This window comes from Corvus moneduloides, chromosome 23, assembly GCF_009650955.1.
Source record: "Corvus moneduloides isolate bCorMon1 chromosome 23, bCorMon1.pri, whole genome shotgun sequence".
In the NCBI taxonomy this organism is placed as follows: domain Eukaryota; kingdom Metazoa; phylum Chordata; class Aves; order Passeriformes; family Corvidae; genus Corvus; species Corvus moneduloides.
The window spans coordinates 5,215,189-5,238,873 of NC_045498.1; the positions used below are offsets into that span (position 1 = coordinate 5,215,189).

At 63.5% G+C, this 23,685-nt stretch overlaps 1 protein-coding gene across 12 annotated transcripts in view; it reads right to left on the reverse strand.

Moving 5' to 3' along the window:
• The window catches only part of ADGRB2 (adhesion G protein-coupled receptor B2), a 64,034-nt gene that overhangs the window by 20,771 nt on the left and 19,578 nt on the right, over window positions 1-23,685 (reverse strand). For 3 of the 12 annotated variants that reach the window (XM_032132429.1, XM_032132430.1, XM_032132428.1), the window contains exons 1-3: window positions 12,704-13,730; window positions 7,521-8,331; window positions 1,001-1,084 (exon numbers count right to left, since the gene is read on the reverse strand). In XM_032132429.1, the coding sequence (XP_031988320.1) occupies window positions 1,001-1,084; window positions 7,521-8,331; window positions 12,704-12,991 (1,183 nt within the window). In that variant the 5' untranslated portion in view covers window positions 12,992-13,730. Of the gene's footprint in view, window positions 1-1,000; window positions 1,085-7,520; window positions 8,332-10,053; window positions 11,946-12,692; window positions 13,739-14,986; window positions 15,078-23,685 lie in introns of those variants that run through there. The other 9 variants (XM_032132438.1, XM_032132431.1, XM_032132432.1 and 6 more) reach the window with 9 other exon arrangements.

The window sequence follows — 23,685 nt, forward strand, 5'->3', positions numbered from 1 at the left end:
CACAGGCAGCACGGACAGGGTGGGCAGCACGGACAGGGTGGGCAGCACAGGCAGCACGGACAGGGTGGGCAGCACGGACAGCACGGACAGGGTGGGCAGCACGGACAGGGTGGGCAGCACAGGCAGCACGGGCAGGGTGGGCAGCACGGACAGGGTGGGCAGCACAGGCAGGGTGGGCAGCACGGGCAGCACGGACAGGGTGGGCAGCACGGGCAGGGTGGGCAGCACAGGCAGGGTGGGCAGCACGGGCAGCACGGACAGCAGCGGCAGCACGAGCAGCAGCGGCAGCACGGGCAGCCCTCCACGGCTCCCTCTCCCCACCCTGTCACACACTGACATTTACAACAAGCCGCTCTTATTAAGGTTGATGATGTCTCTGAGGCTCTTGGACTGCCCGGCAGCAGAGCCCATCCGTTTAAATTAAACAGGGATATATAGGGGAGGGCTCCAAAGGGGACCATTTGTCCTGGGGACAGGCAGGATGTGAGCTCCGTGTCACCCACGGCAGTGACAACGTGCTGGGGCTGCTCTGTGTCACACGGGGACCCCGAAACTGGACAGGGTCACCACTGGGGTCACTCATGCTCTGCCCAGGAGCTCTCAGTGGGGCAGAACCCCCGGGAGCAGCTGAGTGTGGCCAGGAATTCTGCACGCCAGGCACATGGAGCGGAGCCGGGGCCCATCCATCTCCCGCTCGCCTCCGAGCCCTCCGACCATAAATCAGGGAGGCCGGGGAGGGGGGAGCAGCACGCTCAAATTACCGAGATGGATTTGCCAAATAAATACATTTGAACGAAACAATTAATAGATTTTTTTTTTCCTTTTTTTTTTTTTTTTTGCTTTACAACCCTCGGAGGAAAGTGCAGAGGAAAAAATATATAAATGGAGCAAATTAAGCCAGTCTGTGGGCAGGATGCTAAAGGGACTCACTCCATCTCCATCACCCCTGCCCAAGTGCACGAGCCCAGTGTCACCAGTGTCCCCTGCCTGCTCCTGGTACCTGTCTGGGCCATGTAGACCCCGGGTTCATCTGCTGACCGTGGCCACTGGGTCTTCACCTTCTGGTTCTCCTCGACCGCATTGCCTAAAAGAGAGAAGCGCTTGGGTGAGAGCAGACAGGGGACAGGGATAGGGACAGGGATGGGGACGAGCCACCGTGGGACATTACAGGGGGAGACAGGGATGCCTGGCCCCATGCTGAGCAGTCACAGCACATCCCTAAGGGCAAGACATGGTTGAGCATCACTGAGCGCGCTCCCAGCCCCCCAAACTTGCGTCACAGCCACCCCAAAAGTGTCGCAGGGATGGCAGCTGGACCCCAGCTCAGGGAGCCACATCCCTGGTGCAGGCAGGGTGCCTGTGTCCCCACCGTGCCAGGCGGAGGTGCTCTCCCGTCCCCACTTACCAGCTTGCTGCAGTGAGGTGGCACGAATTTATGGCTCGGCTCACCAAAAATAACAAGTGATCCATCAAGAGCACTTGGCGTGAAATTAACTGGCATGTGCGGGGCTCGGCGGGGGACGCGGCTGCAGGCGCAGGGGGATGCCTCCCTCGGCCTCCCCCACACCCCTGGGCCACCTCCCTGTCCTCCAGCAGGGCTCTTTGTCCCCAAATCGGGGTCCAGAAGTTCCCATGGATTCATCCCAGCTGCTTCTGCCGGATGTGTGGTTGGGGATAGCGGCACAGCACCATTGATGCCACCCCAGGGATGTCACCCCCAAAATGCCATGGTCACCCCACTGCTGTGACAAGCGGGAGAGCAGCCAGGGATGGCACAAGCGCCTCGTTGAGCTGCCAGCCAAACACAGCCATGACCCCAAGGGATGGAGGGGAGGTGGTGTGGGGACATCTGGCACTGCTGGGGGGATTTGGGCTCCCGGTGGCTCCCGGGACGCCCAGCCCCAGGCAGGGAGCACAGCCTGCTCTGACACTGACTGTGCTGCCAAAAACCCCCAAATTTATCGAGTTTTGCCTTAACTCAGGGTAACCCTTCCGGTCTCCCTGCTGGCACCCTCAGATCCTGTCCTTGGGCATTCCACTCCAGGCCATGGAATTCCCGGTGGCATGGGAGACACAGGGGGACCTGGGGACACTGAGGGGATGCCGGGGGGGGTCTGTGGGGCCGAGCTGAATTCCTCACAGGGCCACCCGCTTCTGGGAGCGCCGCGGCAGAATTACACACGGCACGGTGAGAGCCTCGGGAAAACCATAAATCCCGAGGATATACGAGGGCGTTCTCCCGGGCTGTGTTCGACAGAGACACCAAATTCAATTTCCTTCGGAGAGCACTAAATCCTCGGCTGTCGCCACGGGGAAGGCTGTGGCCAATCCCAGCACTGCACCCCACCCTGCCCTGGGGTCCCCCAGCACCCCACCGCAGCACAGCTGGGGGGTGCAAGGGCAGGGGGACATCAGGGGTGTTCTTTTGGGCACCTCACGGTGAATCCCAAGGCCGGTTGTGTCCTTATCCCAGCAGCACCTTGCTTGGGGTTGGTGTCTGAACGGGGATGGCTTTGGGGCAAGGGAAACCCAAAATTTGAACTGCTTGGCCTCCATGCAGCGGGGTCACCCAGAGGCCACCAAAGAGGGGGTCACTTTGAAGGGGCTACAACCCCACCAGAGCCTGCAGCACCAGGGTCGAACGCTCCCAAAGCCACCCCACAAAACTCCAGCCCATCCACCCTTCCCGCCCACGTGCTTCCATCCACATCCCTGAACCCCCGCGGGACAGCCTCCCCACGGCGGGGATGACGCGGGCGCCGGGGAGCCCGGGGTCACCGCTGTGGGGAGGCTCTGGGCGGGCGCCAGCCCCACGTCGCTGCGGCGGAGGAGCCGCTGAGATCAGCGCTGGGCGCCCGCCAAGCCTCGGCTCACAGGCGCTATTCAGGCCCCCGGCCCTGCGTGCCACCATCCCCCTGAAAGGGGACCATTCTCCACCCCGGGGGGCCGGGGGGAGGCCAGGTGGGAGCCCGGGACCCCCCCCTCGCCGTATGAAGGGCGCTCTGTGCTGCGGCCCCGCGGCTCAGCGCGGTGCCGCCCGGGGGGGACGGTGGCAGCGGCGTGGCACGAGGGGTGGCCGAGGCAAGCGCATCACCCCCGTGGCTCCGGCGCCGCAATAACACCGAGCCTCCGGGCGCTCCAGCCTTTAATTGAATGTCAAATGTAATTTGGAGAAGGAGCCGGAGTTTGCGCTGCGGCCGTGGCAGGCGGAGAGGCGGAATGTGGCACTGAGCCCTGCCAGCTCTGCAGGGAGCCCCCTGGCCAGCGCCCTGCGCCAGGCTCGGGGGAAATAACCCCAGCAAGCCACCCCTGGGATGGGCTGGATCCCCTGGAGGAGGATCTCCATCCCATCCTGCATCCCACACTTCTCCATCCCATCCTGCATCCCGCTTCTCCATCCCATCCTGGATCCTGCTTCTCCATCCCATCCTGGATCCCGCTTCTCCATCCCATCCTGCATCCCGCACTTCTCCATCCCATCCTGGATCCCACACTTCTCCATCCCATCCTGCATCCCGCACTTCTCCATCCCATCCTGGATCCCACACTTCTCCATCCCATCCTGGATCCCACACTTCTCCATCCCACCCTGGATCCCACACTTCTCCATCCCATCCTGCATCCCGCACTTCTCCATCCCATCCTGGATCCCACACTTCTCCATCCCATCCTGCATCCCGCACTTCTCCATCCCATCCTGGATCCCACACTTCTCCATCCCATCCTGGATCCCACACTTCTCCATCCCACCCTGGATCCCACACTTCTCCATCCCATCCTGCATCCCGCACTTCTCCATCCCATCCTGCATCCCACACTTCTCCATCCCATCCTGCATCCCGCTTCTCCATCCCATCCTGGATCCTGCTTCTCCATCCCATCCTGGATCCCGCTTCTCCATCCCATCCTGCATCCCGCACTTCTCCATCCCATCCTGGATCCCACACTTCTCCATCCCATCCTGCATCCCGCACTTCTCCATCCCATCCTGGATCCCACACTTCTCCATCCCATCCTGGATCCCACACTTCTCCATCCCACCCTGGATCCCACACTTCTCCATCCCATCCTGCATCCCGCACTTCTCCATCCCATCCTGGATCCCACACTTCTCCATCCCATCCTGGATCCCGCTTCTCCATCCCATCCTGGATCCCGCACTTCTCCATCCCATCCTGCATCCCACACTTCTCCATCCCACCCTGGATCCCACACTTCTCCATCCCATCCTGCATCCCGCTTCTCCATCCCATCCTGGATCCCGCACTTCTCCATCCCATCCTGGATCCTGCTTCTCCATCCCATCCTGGATCCCGCACTTCTCCATCCCATCCTGGATCCCGCTTCTCCATCCCATCCTGGATCCCGCTTCTCCATCCCATCCTGGATCCCACACTTCTCCATCCCATCCTGGATCCCGCACTTCTCCATCCCATCCTGGATCCCGCTTCTCCATCCCATCCTGGATCCCGCTTCTCCATCCCATCCTGGATCCCGCACTTCTCCATCCCATCCTGGATCCCACACTTCTCCATCCCATCCTGGATCCCGCACTTCTCCATCCCATCCTGGATCCCGCTTCTCCATCCCATCCTGGATCCCGCTTCTCCATCCCATCCTGGATCCCGCACTTCTCCATCCCATCCTGGATCCCACACTTCTCCATCCCATCCTGGATCCCGCTTCTCCATCCCATCCTGGATCCCGCTTCTCCATCCCATCCTGGATCCCACACTTCTCCATCCCACCCTGGATCCCACACTTCTCCATCCCACCCTGGATCCCGCTTCTCCATCCCATCCTGGATCCCGCTTCTCCATCCCATCCTGGATCCCGCTTCTCCATCCCACCCTGGATCCCGCTTCTCCACCCCATCCTGGATCCCGCTTCTCCATCCCATCCTGGATCCCGCTTCTCCATCCCATCCTGGATCCCGCTTCTCCATCCCATCCTGGATCCCACACTTCTCCATCCCATCCTGGATCCCACACTTCTCCATCCCATCCTGCATCCCGCACTTCTCCATCCCACCCTGGATCCCACACTTCTCCATCCCATCCTGGATCCCGCTTCTCCAACCCATCCTGCATCCCGCACTTCTCCATCCCATCCTGCATCCCGCACTTCTCCATCCCACCCTGGATCCCACACTTCTCCATCCCATCCTGCATCCCGCACTTCTCCATCCCATCCTGGATCCCACACTTCTCCATCCCATCCTGGATCCCGCACTTCTCCATCCCATCCTGGATCCCGCTTCTCCATCCCATCCTGGATCCCGCTTCTCCATCCCATCCTGGATCCCGCTTGTCCATCCCATCCTGCATCCCGCTTCTCCATCCCATCCTGGATCCCACACTTCTCCAACCCATCCTGGATCCCGCACTTCTCCATCCCATCCTGGATCCCGCACTTCTCCATCCCATCCTGGATCCTGCTTCTCCATCCCATCCTGGATCCCGCACTTCTCCATCCCATCCTGCATCCCGCACTTCTCCATCCCATCCTGGATCCTGCTTCTCCATCCCATCCTGCATCCCACACTTCTCCATCCCACCCTGGATCCCACACTTCTCCATCCCATCCTGCATCCCGCTTCTCCATCCCATCCTGGATCCCGCACTTCTCCATCCCATCCTGGATCCTGCTTCTCCATCCCATCCTGGATCCCGCACTTCTCCATCCCATCCTGGATCCCGCTTCTCCATCCCATCCTGGATCCCGCTTCTCCATCCCATCCTGGATCCCACACTTCTCCATCCCATCCTGCATCCCGCTTCTCCATCCCATCCTGGATCCCGCTTCTCCATCCCATCCTGGATCCCACACTTCTCCATCCCATCCTGGATCCCGCACTTCTCCATCCCATCCTGGATCCCGCTTCTCCATCCCATCCTGCATCCCACACTTCTCCATCCCACCCTGGATCCCACACTTCTCCATCCCATCCTGGATCCCACACTTCTCCATCCCCTCCCACATCCTGTTTCTCCCCAAGCAGCCCCCGGCCACAGCGGGTGTCACCCCTTGGGCACAGGTTCAGCCAGGCTGACCTTGGGGCTGGCACCTGACCCTGGCACTGAGCTCTTAATCATCCCCGGGGAGTTGCGTTTAAAGGGGAAAAAAAAAGGATAAAAAAACCCCATAAAATGAAATCAGCTCAAGCAGCTCCCCTCGGGATGAGGTGAATTAGAGCCTCGCAGCTGTAACGGACCGGGGATTTAGTGGGGGATCTGCCCGTAATGACATTTAGCTCCTGAAAGAAATGCTAAAGCCCAGTGAAATTATCTCTACACCCTCAGCCCAGCCCCGCCACCTAATCTGCCGGATAAAGGCCCCGCGCTGCCCAGTTGCGGATTGCTCCTGCCTGCGCATCACCCTGGGGCCGCTGAAGGGAACAGCTGGCCAGATGTGTCCCAAAATCCCCGTATCACCTCGCCGGCCTTGGCACCGCGGGCACGGGCAGCACCGGGGCGAGGCGGCCCCGCCGCGGGCATCCCGATCCCGGTGCCGGCTGCTTTATCCTCAGCCGACATTCCTGCAATCCCGGAACGAGCAAATGGCCTCATTCCGCCTGGTTAATAGCCCGGGCGCCGTGCCGTGACATCCTGCCTGGAATAACAAGCGCCAGGGCTGCAGCAGTCAAGGGTAATTTGCCACGGGAAAGGGTCATTTTACCTGCAAATTGTTTTCCACGTCTCCATCAAGGCAGAGAGAGTTGGCTCCTGCCCCTGCCCCTGCCCCGTGCCAGGGAGGGGGCCAGCGAGGCCAGGGAGCCCCGTGAGATGCGCCAGAGCAGCCGTGGCATCAGCCCTAGCAGCGGTGGGGTCACCATGGTGGCAAAGTGGCATTCCCAGGGATGGCTGGCCCGTGGCAAGGGCAGAACAAGCTGCAGCTCCACGGATTTGAACTTTGGATGGATTCCCTGCTCCACGCACAGCGGCCCGTTGGAAACTTCCAGCCTCAGGGAGCATGCGCAGGCAGGATTCACCCATTCCATGGATTCCCTGCTCCATGCCCAGTGCCCAGGTGGCACCGTCCTGACCTGGGAGTGGGCTCAGACAGGATTCACCCATGGCACGGATTCCCTGCTCCATGTGCAGCACCCTCCTGCCCTAAGCAGCGTGCTCAGACAGGATTCATCCATTCCATGGATTCCCTGCTCCATGCAACATTTTCCCTGCTCCATGGCCAGCGCCCAGCTGGCACCAATCCTACCCCAGGAGTGTGCACGGGCGGGATTCATCCATGGCAGATTCCCTGCTCCACGGGCACCCTCCAGCCCCAGGAGCCACCCACTGCACGCACAGCTCCCAGCTGGCCCTTTCCAGCCCCACAGAGCTCTCACAAACAGGATCCATCCACTGCACGACTTCCCTGCCCCACGCACAATTCCCAACACCCCCCCTTCCCCGTGGACCCTGCACAGGCAGAATCCACCCTGAATCCACGACCACCCTGCAGCACCCCTGGGACCCCCTGTGCGGCGAGGGGGGGGTCCATCCCCGATCCCCACTCACCGTGTGGCACCTCGGGCAGGTCGAGCTCGTTGGCATTCGCAGAATGCAGCTCGGTGGGGCAGCAGTCGGGGCCCGCGGGCGCCGGGGTGGGCGCAGGGGCCGGGGGCCGGGTGCCGTTTCGCCGAGGGGCCGGAGGGCTCTCGGCCTGGCAGCTGCAGCCGGCGTGGGTGAAGCCGCAGCGGCGGGCACCGGGAGCCTGCAGGCACTCCTCGAGCCAGCGGCACAGCACGCTGCAGGTGAACTGGCTGGAGTTGTTGTTGTTGATGAGCAGCACCTCGACGAAGCGGAATTCCAGGGCTTGCGGCGCCAGCAGCCGCGGGGCCGCCTCGGGCTCGGCCGCCAGGCACAGCTGCACGAAGTTCTTGTCGAAATGCAGGAAGGTGAAGGGCCCCGCGCCCTCGCACAGCTCCAGCTCGGCTTCCTCGTCCTCCTCCTCCTCCTGCTGCTGCTGCTGCTCCGGGCGCTGGCGGGCGGGCGCGGGGCTGGCCTCGCCCCGGGGGTCGCAGGTGTAGTTGGCCAGGTAGTGGTCGAGCGGCAGCACCATGGGCGAGAAGTGGGTGCAGACCTGCTCCTCCCGGTTGAAGCGGAGGTAGAGCGAGTACTTGGTGGGGTCGGGGTTCTCCAGGGTCCAGGAGCAGCCGGAGGAGATGGTGGGGAACAGGTCCTTGAGGGAGAAGGAGCCGTAGAGGACGCCGGAGGCCAGGGCGGAGCAGGCGCTGGGAGCCGGGTCGAAGCCCCGCGTGAGCCACAGGACAGACGATATCACAGCCAGTAAGAGGGGACCAGCAGCGGTCATCCTATGGCATTTGCCCTGCAGACAGACAGATGGACACATGGACAGAGGCTTACCGGGAGGCTTGGCCACTGCGGAGCTGGGCTGGGGGTCAGCACCGTGCCCTGAGCCCAGCTGATGTGGGAGCAGCATCCCAGTTACTCAGTGTCCCCTCCTGGTTCGTGTTCCTACCCGGTCCGTGTCCCTCTCTGTCACCTTGGGGGGCTACAGGGGACTCCTTGCTGTGTCCTCAGGTTGGGGACAGCGCAGCACAGACAGAGGACTTCACCCCAAAGCCACCAGAGATGCAGCCCCGCAGCTCCCCATGCGGTGACCCTGCTGCGCTCAGCTCACCCCCCAGAGCTGGCCGAGCACAATCTGGGCAAGGAGCCACCAAACAACTTCAGACAGGGCTATAAAAGCCCTTGGAGCTCTTTCTGGTGCCCCGGAGCATGGTGGGGACAGGCTGGCAGCTCGGGATGATGTGCTGGGGGTGCACAGTGACACCCCAGCAGCGTGGTGTCCCCACAGCTGCCCTGAGAGCCGGGCACAGGGTGAGCAGTCACTGCTCAGTATGGATTGCTTGGATACCTCCCCGGGAATGCAGAGCATCACCGTGAGCGGCTTTTTAATACCTCATTAATAAAATAATGCACGCGGTGGCCTTATTAAGTGAGCCCGGAGCACGGCTCTACAGAGACCGAGGCCGCCGTGCACGTGTCGGGATCACTCAGCCTGTGCCCGGGGCAGCGGTGGCAAGGGTACAGCCCTGAGGGCAGCAGGGGACATTGAGGAGGTGGCCACAGGGCCAGATGCCATGGCAGAGGTTGATTCCAAAATCGCTGAGGTCGCCGCTCGCCTCCGCCCAGCCGTGTGCTGGGGACGCCGAGCGCTTGGCACGGCTCGGGGGATGTTCTTTTCCATCCTCAAACAGCATCTCCTGCTCCTGGATCACCCCTGGCCGAGCTGGTGATACTGGGGCATCCCCCGGCTCATCGGGGAGGGACACGGAGCCTTGGCCGAGCCTGCGCTGGAGCCACTCCGGGGACATTAGAGAGCTAAAAATATCCCGATTCTCATGCAACAGGCTGGCGCTGGCTCCTGCCGCCCCGGCAGCGCGGGGGGGCTCGGGGCTGGCATTCCCCCCCTCCAGGGCACGGGGAGAGAGGGGCTGGGATGGACCCAGCGGGAGCAGCACGGGCTGGATGCTGGCAGGACCTCCCCGATGCAAGCGGGGAGATCTGGGGTAAAAGAAAACCCCACTTTCCCGGAGTAAGTTCCACACAGAGACCCCAGGGAATGCAACAGGAGAGACTCAACAGCACCGAATTCCAGCGGCAGCCGGAGCGGAGAGCATCCCCCACTGGTGCTACTCGAGAGGCCACCAAGGACCTGGGGTCTCCCAGAGAGTCCCAGCCCCCTCCGCTGCTCCGGGAGAGCCGGGGATGAGGGGGGGGGGGGGGGAGGAGGAGGAGGAGGAGGAGGAGGAGGAGGAGGGAGAGGAGGAGGAGGTCAGGCAGGGACACGCTGCTGCTCTGCAGCGAGCTCCTGGGGCTCCCGCAGCCTGGCAGGGACACAAGATGGTGCTTGCTTCCCTCGCCCAGCAGCAGCGAGCAGGGACGCTCTGGCATCACCATCCTTCCATCCATCCACCCATCCATCCATCCATCCATCCATGCATCCATCCATCCATCCCGCCCGCCACCCAGCCGGCCGCTGGAAGGCTCGGAGATGCACCCAGCCAGACAGCCCACGCCTCACCTCTCCAGGCACGCATGATCCAGGTGTTCTGGGATATGGGCAGCCTCCTCCCAGCCCCAAAACCTGCCGGGGCTGCGGCTGCCCAGAGCCCGGCACCGCACCGAGCCACGGCCGGGGCTGAACCAAACCGGCCAGAGCTCACTCGGCACCAGCCCCGCTCCCTGCAGCGCTCGAGCTGCCGCTGCTCCTGCTGCTGCTGCAGTGAAAATATTTCACTGAGCTGCGAGCCGGGCCGAGGAGATATTTAACATCTGGGCCGCCGAGTCACCCGGGTGACACGAGGAGAGGTCACCATCACCCCCACCCGGCAGCGCGGCGGGGACCTCTCGCCCTGCAGCGTCACCGTCTGCGTTCTCCGGCTCGGGGGAGCCCAGCCTGGCCGCGGTGCCAGGGCACGGCCGCGCTGGCATCACCGCCACTGCCTCCGAAACGACCTCGCTCCATGCGGAATGAACCACCCGGCAGCGGTGACCGCATCCCGGCAGCTCTGCCGGGTCCCTGGGGGCAGCTGGCGACCACCCAGGGACCCCCCGCACCCCGCTGGGGAGTGGCTGGTGCTCTCCGGGGACGGCGATGTCACCCGGAGCACGGCGAGCACAGCCTGGCAAGCTCGCCCGCCGCAGGCGCCCGCTCCAGCCCCTTCCATCTGCCTTTGCTCCCGCCCGGGCGCAGGGAAGGGGGTGGGTTTAAAGCTTTAATTAAAGCTTTTAAAGAGCCATCACAGAGCTGAGAAGCGGCCGGGCGGGCGGAAGCGACAGCCCGGGCTCCACGTCCTCGGAGCGCGGTCCCTCTCCATCACTGCCGGCGCATCCCTCTTGGAATACAGCTCCGGGAAGAGCAGGATCCGACCGGAGCTCGGCTCTCCCTGGCCACGGCACGGCACTGCTCCCGACGTACAAACAGGTTGTTTCCCTGAGGATGTTTTGCCTGGATTTTGGCTGGATCCCGGTCCAGCTCCATCATCCCGGCCCGGCAGGAGGCCAGATCGTGACCATCTCCAGCCAGGAACAACCGAACAGTCCCCTAAAAAGTGATAAATGAGTGGCACTAAACCCCTCGGCATCAGTAATCTGGGAAACGATTAATGGCAGAGCAAAGGAGATTTGAGGGTGGAGGGACGTGGGTTTTAACCCAACAGGTCTTTTAACAGGCTGTAGAAAATGCAAAATCCACGGGAAAAAAAAGACCGGATCCGTGAGAATTCCTAACATGAGCGAGGCTTGGGATAAAGGAATAAAAATAAGGAAGGGCTGGGGAGTCCTGGGGGTTGATCCACCAAGCAACAGCCTCGTTTCCCCACCAAAAGGAACAGGCTGGCTCCTGGCACAGCCGTGAGGATCCATCCTGTGGGATCCCATCCCTGCCCACCCGGAGGTGACAGCGACAAGCACAGAGCCCTAACGAGCAATTCCCACCGCGAGAACCCACGACCCTCCAATTCCCAGGATCTTCCCCGGCAATTCAAAGGCATGCGGGAACTCCAAAGCTGCTCCAAAGGGGACCCCCAGGACTGAACTGGGGTGTCCTCGGCCTTCCCAGCCCCTCCACCAACAGATTAACACCATTCCTGGGAAAAACTCCACTGCAATCCCAGCCTCCATCCCGAAAACACGGATTCCTGCATGGCACATGCTTGCACACGCGTGTGCACACGCAGACACCCAGCAGGGACAGTGACATCCCGGCAGCTTCCAGCCGCCCTGGCACGATTCCCCTGGTGTCCAGCACCACGTTTCCCCTCCCTTCCATGATTCCACGTCTCCCTTCTCCCTCTGGCTCCCCGGCGTGCTGCCACAGCCTCTCCTGGAGCCGGCAGGCTGGCAGCGGTGCCGAGCTGTAATTAATGGTGCCGCTTTGCCAATCCCTGGCGCGGCCTCGCGAGCACTGGCAAGCGCAGGCCTCTTTATTTATTTTACTTAACTGCTGTTGGTAAAACTCCACTCCAAAAGCAAGGCCGGGAGACAGCACAGAGAAATCTCCGCCGGGATTAGGGATTTGCTCTGCCAGGGAACGGCGTGTGCTGCCTCCCCCCCTCCCTGCACAGCTGGGGGGTCCCTGGAGGCAAAGCCCCCCTCGGCTGCAGCAGTCACGGTGCTCCCACGGCCTCTTCAAAGGAGTTTCTTCCTCAGCTTTTCCATCAGCTCCATCCTGCAAAGGGATGGAGGGCTGGGAGGGCTCCAAAGGTGGGTTCTGACTCTGGTGCTGGCAGCAGGATTTGTGCTCATCCCAAAACGGGATTTTTTTCGTACCCCACCACCTCATCCAGACCCAGCCCCACCGGGAGCCTCCGAGGTGCCCCAGGGAGGAGAAGGGGCCTGGATCCATCCTGCTCTTGGAGGACGTCAAGAAGGAACAGACAGGATCGGCACAGGGGGGACACGATGGCCCTCTTGAGTGCCCAGGAGCTACAGAGCTTCTGGCGTTTGGCAACCGAGCCGGGTGGCTCCGAGCCAGCCCCGGCCCCATTAGAGGACAGCCCTGTGGTAGGAAATGAGTTTGTGGGGCCTCAGTCCAAATTCCCATGGAGAAGCGTTGAGGCATCACAGCAGCCCAGGGCTGGAGCATCACCTTCCTCCAGTCACGGGGAAACGGGGAGTTCATCCTGCAGCCCCCACCCAGAGCTCTGCCCTGGCACCAACCTCCTGCTCACCGCTGTGGGAGTAGATGGGACTTCCATCAGCCGGGGTGTTCCCATTGCTGCCAAATCCCCACATCCCGCGCTCTCCACCAGCCGTGAGCCCACCGGGAAGAGCTGAGCACCCCCGGTGCCATCTCCAGCATGGCAGGGAGTCACTCCTGGCAGAAGATTCCACTGCCGAAGGTCCTTGGAGGTGTTGAGAAGAGCCAGAGGGAGCTGGGAAGAGCTGGCAGCGTGTCCTAGCCAGTGCTGGAGCCCCTCTGCCACGCGGCCGCCGGTCGGAGAGCGAGTGCTTGCCATGCCAGCTCCGTGTCCATTTTCTCTCCAGCACAGCCCAAATTTGTAGGATCCTGGCTCCTTGGATCAAAGCAGGGGCTGGTGACAAGGCTTGACAGGCAACTGGGCAGGCCTGGGAGAGGAGCTGCTGCCAGGCTCCGGGCTCTGGCACAGGGCGTCTGGCACTGCCCCACAGCCAGCTCCACATCCACCGCCACCGTGTGATCCCCAAGGAACCCTGCTGGGAATGGGGCCCAGACCCTCCCTGCTGAGGGCGGCCAGAGAGCAGCCAGGTGACGGCGACAGTGACAGCAGCTGCGCCACCGCGCTCCTCCCCATGCTAGCCCACGGAGCCGGCTGCCTCCCCACGACCCCCCTCAGCTCAGCCACGGCCTTCAAGGGAGGGACAAGTCTGTCCCCGACCACTGGGAACAATCCCAGTGCCACAGCTCGGCGCCAGCCCCTCGCTACCGGCTCCACGTGCGGCCGGGACAGAACCCCCGGCCAGACTCTCTGCCACAGCCCGGCCCGGCCACCCCGGGGCCACCTCCCCGCGTCACCGGCGGCCCCGCTGCCAGGCGCCAGCCAGCACAGCCAGCAGTGACACGACCTAGAAAAGCCAAGGGTTGTTCGCGAGCCCCCTGCACCGGCCGTGCGGCCGCGGCTGCGGAAAAACCTCGTCGTCCTCAACAAGTGACCGGCGCGGGCACACGCGTGGGGTACACCTGGCACGGCTTCGTGCCGCCCAACCCCAGGACTCGAGGGTCCTCAACCCCGGGAAGGGCTGCAGCTCCCCCCCCAGCCCCGGCTGCCACCTGCCTCCCGCACGTGCCCGCGGCGACACAAGCTGGGGGCCCACGTGTGCCCTGCCGCACGCCCACGGGCCCCGGGTGCCGTGGCACGGCGGCTCCCCGCAGCCCCCCACGCTGGCACCGAACAAAGCCCCAGCAGGCAGGGGAGGGCTACAAACCCACCCGCGAATCCGCCCACCCACCCACCCACTGTCGGGGCTCCGCCGACGCGCCCGCCCACGCGCCCCGCTGCGTGCCGAGTCCCCAGGGCCCTGCCCAGGGGTGACAACGCGGGGTGACCAACCCCGCCGAGCACCCACGCTCGCCAGGCTGGCACAATCCACACGTGTGCCCACAGCAGGGATGCCAGCAGGGAGCCCTGCACCCACCCGTGGCCTTGATGTGTGACACACCACGGCACCGCGGTGCCACACATGTGCCCAGCGACACACATGTGCCCACGGACACGCTTGCAGCCCCTCCGCCGTGGGGCTGCCGGAGCCTGGCACTGCTTTATAGGGAGGCACCGGCACCCCGCGGGAGGAAACGGAGCCTCGAGGGGGGCACAAGCGTCCTAAGGGGGAGCAGGACACCCGGGGGAACCGGCAGCCCCGAGGGCAGAACCGGCAGAGCGGGGAGGAACCGGCAGCCACCGGAGGGGAGACGGGCAGAGCGGGAGGAGGAGATCGGCAGCCCCGGGAGAGCGGAGAGCGGCAGCCCGGGAGAGGGGGAGACCGGCAGCCCCGCGGGGAAGGACCGGCAGCTCCGGGCACGCCGCGGCTCTCAACCAGCCCCGGTGCTGAGCCCTCCGCGCCGCCGCAGCCCCGCGCAACTTCCCGGCAGGGCCGGGGCCGCCTCGGGAATGCCGCTGCCCGCCCCGGGCACCGGGCACGGGGCACCCGCGGTACCGCGGCGCGGCTGCAACTCCCGTTCCCGCAGACCCACCGCCGGCGCAGGAAAGTTGGCCGCGGCTGGGGTGGGAGCTGAAGCGGCGGGCGGGGGGGGGGGGTCCCCGGTGGAACCGGGGCTCTGCCAACCGGCAGCACCGGCCGCCGCAGCCCGCATCGGCGGAGAGCTGCCGCCCCCGCTGCGCCGCGCCGGGGGGGAGCGAAGCCGCCGCACCGGGAAAGGGAGGGGGGAGGGGGTTCACCGAGAACGGGAGGGTGCCGGTGCACCGGTGGGGGGGAGATGTCGGTGCACCGGCGGAGGGGGTCGTGGCCGCCCTTACCTGCGCTCCGTTAGCAGCGCGTGTAGCCCCGGCGCGGCGCGGCGAGCAGCGGGCTGGCCATCCCCGAGCGGCGGCGGCGGCGGCAGCCGGTGCCCGGGCGCGCCCGGGGGAGCGCGGCGGCGGCGGCGGCGGCGGCGGCGGCGGCGCGCGGGGCCGGGAGCGGGCGCGGGGCCGGGAGCGGGCGCGGGGCCGGGAGCGGGCGCGCAGCGCGCCGGGCCCCGGTGGCGGCGGCGGCGGATGCGGTGGGGAGGGGAAGGGAGAAGGGGGGGCCGGGGGAGCGGGGGGCGCGGGGGCGGCGGCGGCGCGCGCCGCTCGGGCACTTGCTGCATGCGCCGGGCGCGGGGCGGTGTGACAGCACCGGGCACGGCGGGGACCCCCCCGCCCCTCTCCCCGCTCCGCCGCCCCCGCCCCCCGCCGGGTGTGCGGGGGGAGGTGACCCCCGGGCTGCTTCTGCTGCTGCTGCTGCAGCGCTGTGGGGGCGGCGGGCGTGGGGGTGCAAACGCACACGGGGGGGGGGGTCGGGCTCTGGGGTGTTGTGGCGTGTCCCCCCCTCCGTGTGACACGCGTGGAGTGGGTCGTGCACAGGCACGGGGTGGGGGGGGGGGGTGTTGTGGCTGCGTGTGCACGGCTGGGGGGGGTGTGAACGCCGAGTGTGCTCAGCCGTGGCAGTGCGGGTTTGCACACGCGTGTGCGAGGCACGCGGGGCTGCGTGGGGCGCGTGTGCGCCCCGTGTGTGTCCCCACACGTGTGCGGGCCTCGGTGGCTTCTGCAGGGGGGTGTGGGGTGCAGGGACGCGGAGAAATGGGGCTGTCACATGCACAAACGTGGCACAAGTGTGGGTGAGGTGGAGCCCGCCGGACCCCCAGGAGCTCGGGGGGCTGCAGAGCTGCGGTTTCGCACCGAAAGGGGAAGCACAGACAGGATAAACTTGAGGATCTTGGTGGTCCGTGGGCGACTGAGCCATTGGCACAGAGGATCTGCTGCAGCCCGGATCCTGCTGTTTGCCAGGAGCTCTGGCTCGGGGGGGACGGGGTGTCAGGGCCACAGAGCCCCCGGTGTGCAGGAGAAGCTCAGCAGGATGCGGCACGGCCTGGCTGCCACGCTGCGGGAGCAGCGCAGCTGGAAATGCAGCACATTCCTGCTGCTGCCTGTCCACCTCTGCCGGGCACATCCTGCCCAGAGCTGCGAGTGCTGCACTCGGCCTGGGGGTGCTCAGAGCTGTCCCTTGTCCCCTCCATCCAGGCTGGGCACGATGGATGGAGAGGGCAGGAGGCAGCGCCAGCACCACTGCTCTGCACCCCGAGGATCTGTGGCTCAGCACCAGCCCCGATCCAGCCCAGCGCCACTGGAAAAGCAGGATCACATCCACGCCAGACCTTTGTGCAGTTCAGCTCCTTCCCTTGCTGGCATTCCCTTTTCCCAGCGCTTCCCTGCAGTCCCTGGGTGCCTGACCCAGCGTCCCCAGACAGACACTCATCCCCTGCGGGTCAAGGCTGGAAGAAAGCAAACCAGCTTTTCAGGCTGGTCTTTATCCCGAGGAGAAAAGCAGCATTAGCTCCGCCAGAGCTGGAGGATATTCCCGACCCCGGCTCTGTAAATACAGCTCAGAGCAGCTGTGTGGATGAACAATCCCAAAACCACGGCTCCCTGGGCCATTCCCGACTTCCCTCCCTCAGCCAAGTAGCTCTGCACGTTTGAGGGAACCGGGAATTTCCAAAGGGATCTCTTGCACCGGCTATCGCTGCCCTGCGAGGAGCATGGGATGAGGCGTGGGATGCAGGATGCAACGTGGGATGCGCTGCAGGATGCGCTGCAGGATGCTACACGGGATGTGGTGTGGGATGCAGGATGCAACACAGGATGCAACAGGGGATGCAACGCAAGCTGTGATGCGGGATGTGACGCGGGATACGATGGAGTCTTCCCCGAAGCTGTGGCCCAGCTTGGCTTGTGTCACTCTGTCCCACGAGGCCCCCCTGCCACCATCCCCCTGCCGCCACCTGTCCAGCCAGGGAGTCATTCCCATCCTCCGCGTCCCCTCCCCGCCAAGTCCCGTCTGCTCCAGGCGGGCACAGAGGAGCTGGGGGGCCCTGGCGCTGGGGGGGCTGAGCTGTGGGAGCGGGAGGCACCCACTGTTACCAGGACAACTGGGTGCTCTCCGGAGCCGCTTGTTGCTGCTGCTGCATCCCTGCAAACCTCCCCCGGCACCGCGGGAGCGCCGCTGCCTCCAAATCCTCAGCCAGGGGGATGCTCAGCCCCCCAGCCTCCCGGGCACAGCTTGGAAAAGCACTGGAGACCCCCCCCCCAGCCAAAACAATGCATTCCCCAGCTGTCCAGGGTGAAGACTCTGAGCCCCCATCCTCCTCCTCACCCTAATGAGCTGCTGAGATGTGGGAAAACACCGATCGGGGCCTCTCCGGTGCCCGCGGACTCCGGGGCTGGGCTCAAGCGGAGCTTCTCGCAGGGTGTAATTAGAGCAGCGCGCGGAGGTGGTGACACCGGGGCTTTATGGCTCACTGGGAATCAGACCCGTCCATTAAGGCCGTAATAACCCGCCAGGCTGACACGAGGTCCTCGGTGCCACCACCGTCATTAAGGGCCTCCAGCGCCGCAGGGACCGGGCACACCGGGACAGCCAAGCTCCGGCCGAGCCCCCCCACCTCCACCCCGAGCCGGCCAGGGGCTCCCCAGGCACCCGGCACTGCTGCTTCCAACACAGAGCTCTTGTTTCCCCTTCATTTGGCACAGAAATCAGGGACAGGGAGAGTCACCGAGGTGGCAGCTGCTCTGTGCCCAGTGAGGATTTGGGGAAGAGTTGAGTCCAGCTCCTGGCCGGCGGTGTGGGGATGCTCATCCAGCCCGCGAGCTCCTGCAGCCCGCCATGGGCTCCATCCCCAGGGATTGTCTCCCCTGAGCAGGGCAGGGCTTTTCAGAAAGGTGTAGCAGGAGCACCTCGGCTCGAAGACGGGGCCAGCCGGGAGGGGACGGCAGCCCCGGAGCAGCCGGTAACGACAGACGCTTGTCTGAATCGCTTCCCGTAAACTTGGCGGCGAATTGCTCCGGCGGGGAAAAAAACCCCAGAAACAGCCACAAACACGGGAGTTTGGGCTGCAGGATAATCCGCTCTGATGGGAGCGCCCGCGGAGGAGCCTTCGCCACTCGCTCGGTGCCATCACCGGCATGGAGGCACCGGCCCTGCCCGCGGCCACCGCTCCCTCCCAGGGACCTTCACGTGGAGTTTTCTCCCGCTGGTGTCAGGGAGAAAAGCCCAGGAAAAAAAGAGCGAGGGAAGCCCAGGTGACGAGAAGAGGAAGGACATGAATAAACCATGGAATAAATTTCACTTAGTGGTTTGTTCCGGGCTGAGGGCATGGCCAACAGCCCATCCCAAGTGGCTCCCAGACCTCTGGATGCGCTCGCTGTCCCCAGGAAGATGGATTTCAGCTCAGCATCTCCATTTTGATATTCCCAGGCTCTTTGCGCGCGCAAGGATGAATCGGGGCTGATCCTTGCCCGTCTGTGCCCATGTGGATGCTGTGGCACAGGGCAGGGCAGCACAAAGGGCTCGAGCTGCCGGGCCAGGCACGCCGGGGAGAGTTTTGGGGAAAAATTGGAGGAATTTCTGCCGGGTGAGGTGCTGACCTCCCTGCTGGGCCTGTGGGACTGAGGGATGAGCAAAGCATCCGTGGGACAAGTGTGGGATTTTCACCCACAGTGAGGGGTGGGGATAAATCCCTCCTGGGAGATCCTCCCCGATCCACAGCAGCCCGGCAAGGAGCAATCCCACCCCCAGCCCCTTTCCCACCTCCATCCCCCGAAGCCATCTCACTGCCCAGCCCGGCAGCAGCGGCCAGATCACGCCTGCACTCGAGCAGCCGCTCCAGAGGCGAGGAACTTTGCATAAATATTCATCTCGATTAATAAACATGAGGGCTGCAGAAAGCCCGGCTGCAGTGGCAGCGGGGTGATAGCGGCTGCTCAGCCTTGCGGGAGCTCAACCCCGACACCTGACGGGTTTTGCACAGCAGGAAAACCCAGAGATTGGATGTTGGGAAACCGCTCAGCCACGTCCTTTGTCCCTTTGTCAGCTAGCGGGTGGCATCTCCCCAGCGGGCTGGAGCCCCAGTGCTTTCCAGTAACACCTGAACGGGGACGCTGTGGGAGACAAGGGAAGCTGCCCTGGTCGCCTTTGCACCCTCTGTGACAACCCCACAGAGGCACAGGGACCGCAGCCAGTCCCGGTCCCCACTGGGTGTGGCTGCACCGGGAGGGGGCTCTGGAATAGCCCCAACCCCCCCCGTGGCTCCAGAGGGGACGTTCAGGGCCAGCTTTGGGCTGCACAAAGCCACGGCGGTGAGGACAGGGACATGCCCAGCACCGATGGCAGCCCTGCACTGCTGGTGACAGCCGCCACTGAGGCCACCCCGGAGCAGGCAGGGGGATGGATCCAGGTATTCCCAGCTCCTCTGGGGGAAACTGAGGCAAAGGGACAGCCCCGGGGCTGTGGGAGGTGGCAGCGGCAGAGGCAGCAGCTCGGTGGCAGCCGGCCGGGCCAGGTGACGCGCGGTGGCACCTGCGGGACGCTGCCTTTGTCACTCCGCCAGCAACCCGGGGCATAAACAAGTGCCTGACATTTCCACACGGCCGCCAGGCCCTCGGATTAAAGCGGAACATAATTAGCAAATTAATCAGCAGACAATAGCCGGGGATCTGAGGCTGCCGAGCTGTCACCGGCTCCGCGTGGAGCTGACCCCGGGCATGTTCGGGGCCAGGCGAGACGGGGATGGCCACGAGTTGCTGTCTCCGTGTCCCTCCCCTTGCATTTTCCCATCGGGGCAGGGGTTAACCGGAATTCCTGCCCCGTCAGGAGCCTGGGAATGAAACCTGCAAAGGGCAGCGCCTTCCTCTGGCTCACCGGGACACGCGAAACCCGCGGATCAGGGTGAATTTGCATTCCGCTTATTAGACACCCTGCAAATACGGGCGAACCTCGTTCAAACACATTTCGGTGATAAAATGATATTGACTCTGAGTAATTAAAAATCATTTCCATATTCAAATACGCCTGATTGAGGAGAAAGAGCTTCCCTTTAATTGCCTGGAGGGGAGGGGAGCAACTTTCGGAGCGTGCAGCACCGGTAAACGCATCTTCGCTTGGCAGCGTGTGAAAGGCCCTGGGAGGAGGAGGAGGAGAGGAGGAGGAGGAAGAGGAGGTGTAGGAAGAAGAGGAGGAGGAGGTGGAGGAGGCGCGGAGGCAGCACACGGGGTGAGGGTGTGACCCGGCCACCGGCGGGAGGTTCTTCCCTCGCTGCTCCCCAAGGATCAATCCCGGAACAAGGCACTCCTTCCTCCTCCTCATCCAAAGGGTCTTCCCAGGAAAACGCGCCCGTGGCAGCAGGGTTTCAGCCTCGGGATTTCAGGAATAGACCCCAAAATCCCTGCGGCTCGGGAGGGGATCCTCTGGGGGATGCTGGCCATGGCAGGGACACGCCAGCACCCGTGACAGCCCCACAGCGCTGGGGAGAGCCCCAGCTCGGTCACCTGTGAGCGCCAGGAATGTTTCAATCCCAAATCCCCCTTTCCAGGCTCAGCTGCCACCAGCACCTCCCCAGCCACCCGAGTGCCACCATTGCCACCGGTGTCCCCGGAGCAGCGGATGGGACAGCGAGGCTGCCGGGGTGCAGAGCTATTCCAGCCGCGTTCTGGAGCCCCTCCAGCACTTCCCTGCGGGATTTTGGGCTCCGCTTGGTTTCCTAGGGAAACCAGGCTGCAGCTCAGCTCAGCCTCCGCACACGTGGGTGTGCAGGGGGGCCGTGGGTGTGCGGGGGGTGGGGGGCGTGGGTGCCCTGCACCCTCTGTCTCCTCTCCCAGCTCTTCTTGGAGCCTCCCAAACCCCCGAGGAAGGGACTGGAGCAGAGTCCCCGCTCCTGCGTGTCCCCTGAGCAGGGATCCCTGGGGGTGATGCAAGTCCCGCATCCCTGAGGATGCTCCGGTGCCACGCGCAGCCCTCAGGGATGCTCAGAACCCTGCCCGGCCTCCCCGAGGCTCGGTGAGAGGCAGGAGGGGGCTCAGCCCAGGCTGGCCCCGGCGGCGTGGCCGTTTCCACGCTCCATTGCCCTTTGAACAGATTGGAAAGTGCATCCGCTTTGCTCCCATCGATCCATCCCCTCTGGCCCGGAGCCAGCGCCCTCTCCCTGGGGACACGGACCGCGCTGCAGGGGACACGCAGGAGACCCCCCTGAGCACGTCCCCAATTCCAGGAGTGGCTCTGCAACACCTCGGAGCACGGGGATGAGAGGCCAGGGATGGTGAGAAGAAGGAAGAGAGGAAGTTGGGAGAGGAATCAGGAGGAAGAGGGGGAAGGGTCAGCCCTGCAACAGCCCTGGGACAGCCCCATTCCCGCTTGGAAAAGCCTCCTGCTCTTCCAAGGGAACTCAAAGCCCTGGATTTGGGAGGGGCAGAGGGGCCACCGCGGTCAGCACCGAATGGGGCTATCGCAGCCTGGCCAAAAACTGCCCCTCAAGGGTCTGTCAGCACCGAGATGTTCCCCCAATGACCAGAGGATGAAGGAATAGGCAGGAAAGGTCTCCTCCAAAAGCCCAGGCTGGGCTCCCATGGCTCTGGAGCAGCTGGAAAAGGCAGGGACTGGGGACCGGGATGGGCACAGGGACACCAGAGTGGGGTGAGGAGCGGCTCAAACACGGCCTCTCTGCCTCCTCCAGCTCCCAGGCCGGCCTGTGGTCAGTCCTGAAGCTCACATGGAGGAGTTTTCCAGCCAGGATTTCCCTGCTGAACCCGAGGTCCTTCCCTCTGGGCATGGTTCTGGATCAGAGGCACAATCCCAGCTCACAGGCACAAGTGACCCCACGAAGACTTTGGAAGTATTGGGGCTTTTTTGTATAAACCATCTCAAAATGCCCTAAAAAACATCCAGGAGAGCCCTTTGTGCTCCCACAGCTCCGTGAGTCCGCAGGGAGAATTGGGATAACTCACAGGGACCACGGATCACTCCCAGGAACTCCCAACTCCTTCCAACTCCCTCATCCACGTGTCACAATCCCAGATCCCCATCCAGGCTCCCCATAGCCTGGGATCACTGCAGCGGGAACGGGATCATGCCCACAGGACCCCCCATCCCGGGACCATCCCGCTCTCCCAGGCTTCCTCTGCTCACCGGGGAAAAGCACGGAACACAAAGCTGGAGTGATGGGAATTAAAGCTCCATAATTAAAGGGAAAATTTTCCAGCATGCTGGAGACAGAAGAGGATCATTGTGTTTGCCTCCCACATCCCAGATGGATGCACGAGGGCTGCAGAAAACGCCGGGGAGAGCGTGGAGAGGAGGAGAGGAAGGGTGTGAGTGAGACCGGGACGTGTGTGAGCAGAAATTGAATTTTTATCAGTTCCTATGTAGATTGTGTTTATTCATCTGTCTCCTCTCCATCTCCCCCTGCATCTCCCTATTTCTTTGACAAAATTACTTTCCTCCTTTGGCCTAATTTTGTTTGTACAGATAGCAGCTGCTTCCTCCCGTTTCGGCAGAGAAATATCCCGGTAAATGAGGTGTTCCGTATCCCCGGCACAGGTTGGAGCGGCTCCCCGGGGCACATTAGCCCCTGGCTCCTGCAGGGATGTGGCTGCATCCCAAAATTCCCCCTCCTGCTGCTTTTCCATGCTCCTCCCACCCTCTCCTCCGGGCGGCAGAGGATGGGTGAGATGCTGCCAAATTGTCCCAGGTCCCCAAGTGTCACCACCCTGCTGGGTGCGGGGTGCCCAGGGGTGCTGCTCCATGTGCTGCATCCATAGGGAAGCTCTGCTAATCCACATTAAGTGTCCTGCCACGGGAGATGAATGGAGCTGGGATAATCCAGAATACCAATAAGGGCATTTTTTTTCCCCAAAAAAACCATTCTTGGCAGGACCTGTCACTCTCCCTCGCCCCGGCTGGGGTGGATTCTCTGGGAATCTTGAGGAGCCATGCACGTGTGGGCCTCAGGATGCTCCCAAAACCCAGGAGCCCCGCAGGGAGGTGCAACCCCAAATCCCAGAGGGACAATCCCAGCGTCCCTGGCTGCCACCAGGAAGAGCCACAGAGCGTGGACAACCCAATCCTGAGCTGTTTTTTCCATGCCCAAAACACCCCAAAAACGGCCGGAAAAACCTTCCCCAGCCCAGCCAGTGACTCCAGGCCTTTGCCAAGGGGGTGTTTCCCAGGGAAAAGAGGGGAAGAGGAGCTTCTGGAGCCCTTTATGCTCCCTGGCACGAGGAAAATTCAAGGCGGCGCCCCGTGTGATGGATTCCCCCCCAGGGCCCGCCATTAAAAATGTATGGAATTACTCATGCAAAGTCCCACTTACACACGAGGCTTTTGTGAGGACATTAAAACACCGGCGTTTGTCACTCACTTCCCCACGGCTCGCAATTTGCTCCCGTTTTTTTATCGGGAATGAACCGCCAGGAATTCTATTTTCGCCTCCCTGCGCGTCACGCGGAGCTGTCCCAGCTCGGGTCCCACCTCCCAGCCCGGCACCCACCCGGGGAACGGCCCCCAAACCCCACCTGCCATGGGGAGAGCCCTCCTTGGGAAGGCAGGAGAGGATTGGGACGCTCAGGATGGGATTGGGATGCTCAGGATGCTCAGCATCAGGCCCCCCCCATCCCATTCCAATTCCTTTCCCACCTCTTACGGGGGAAAAACC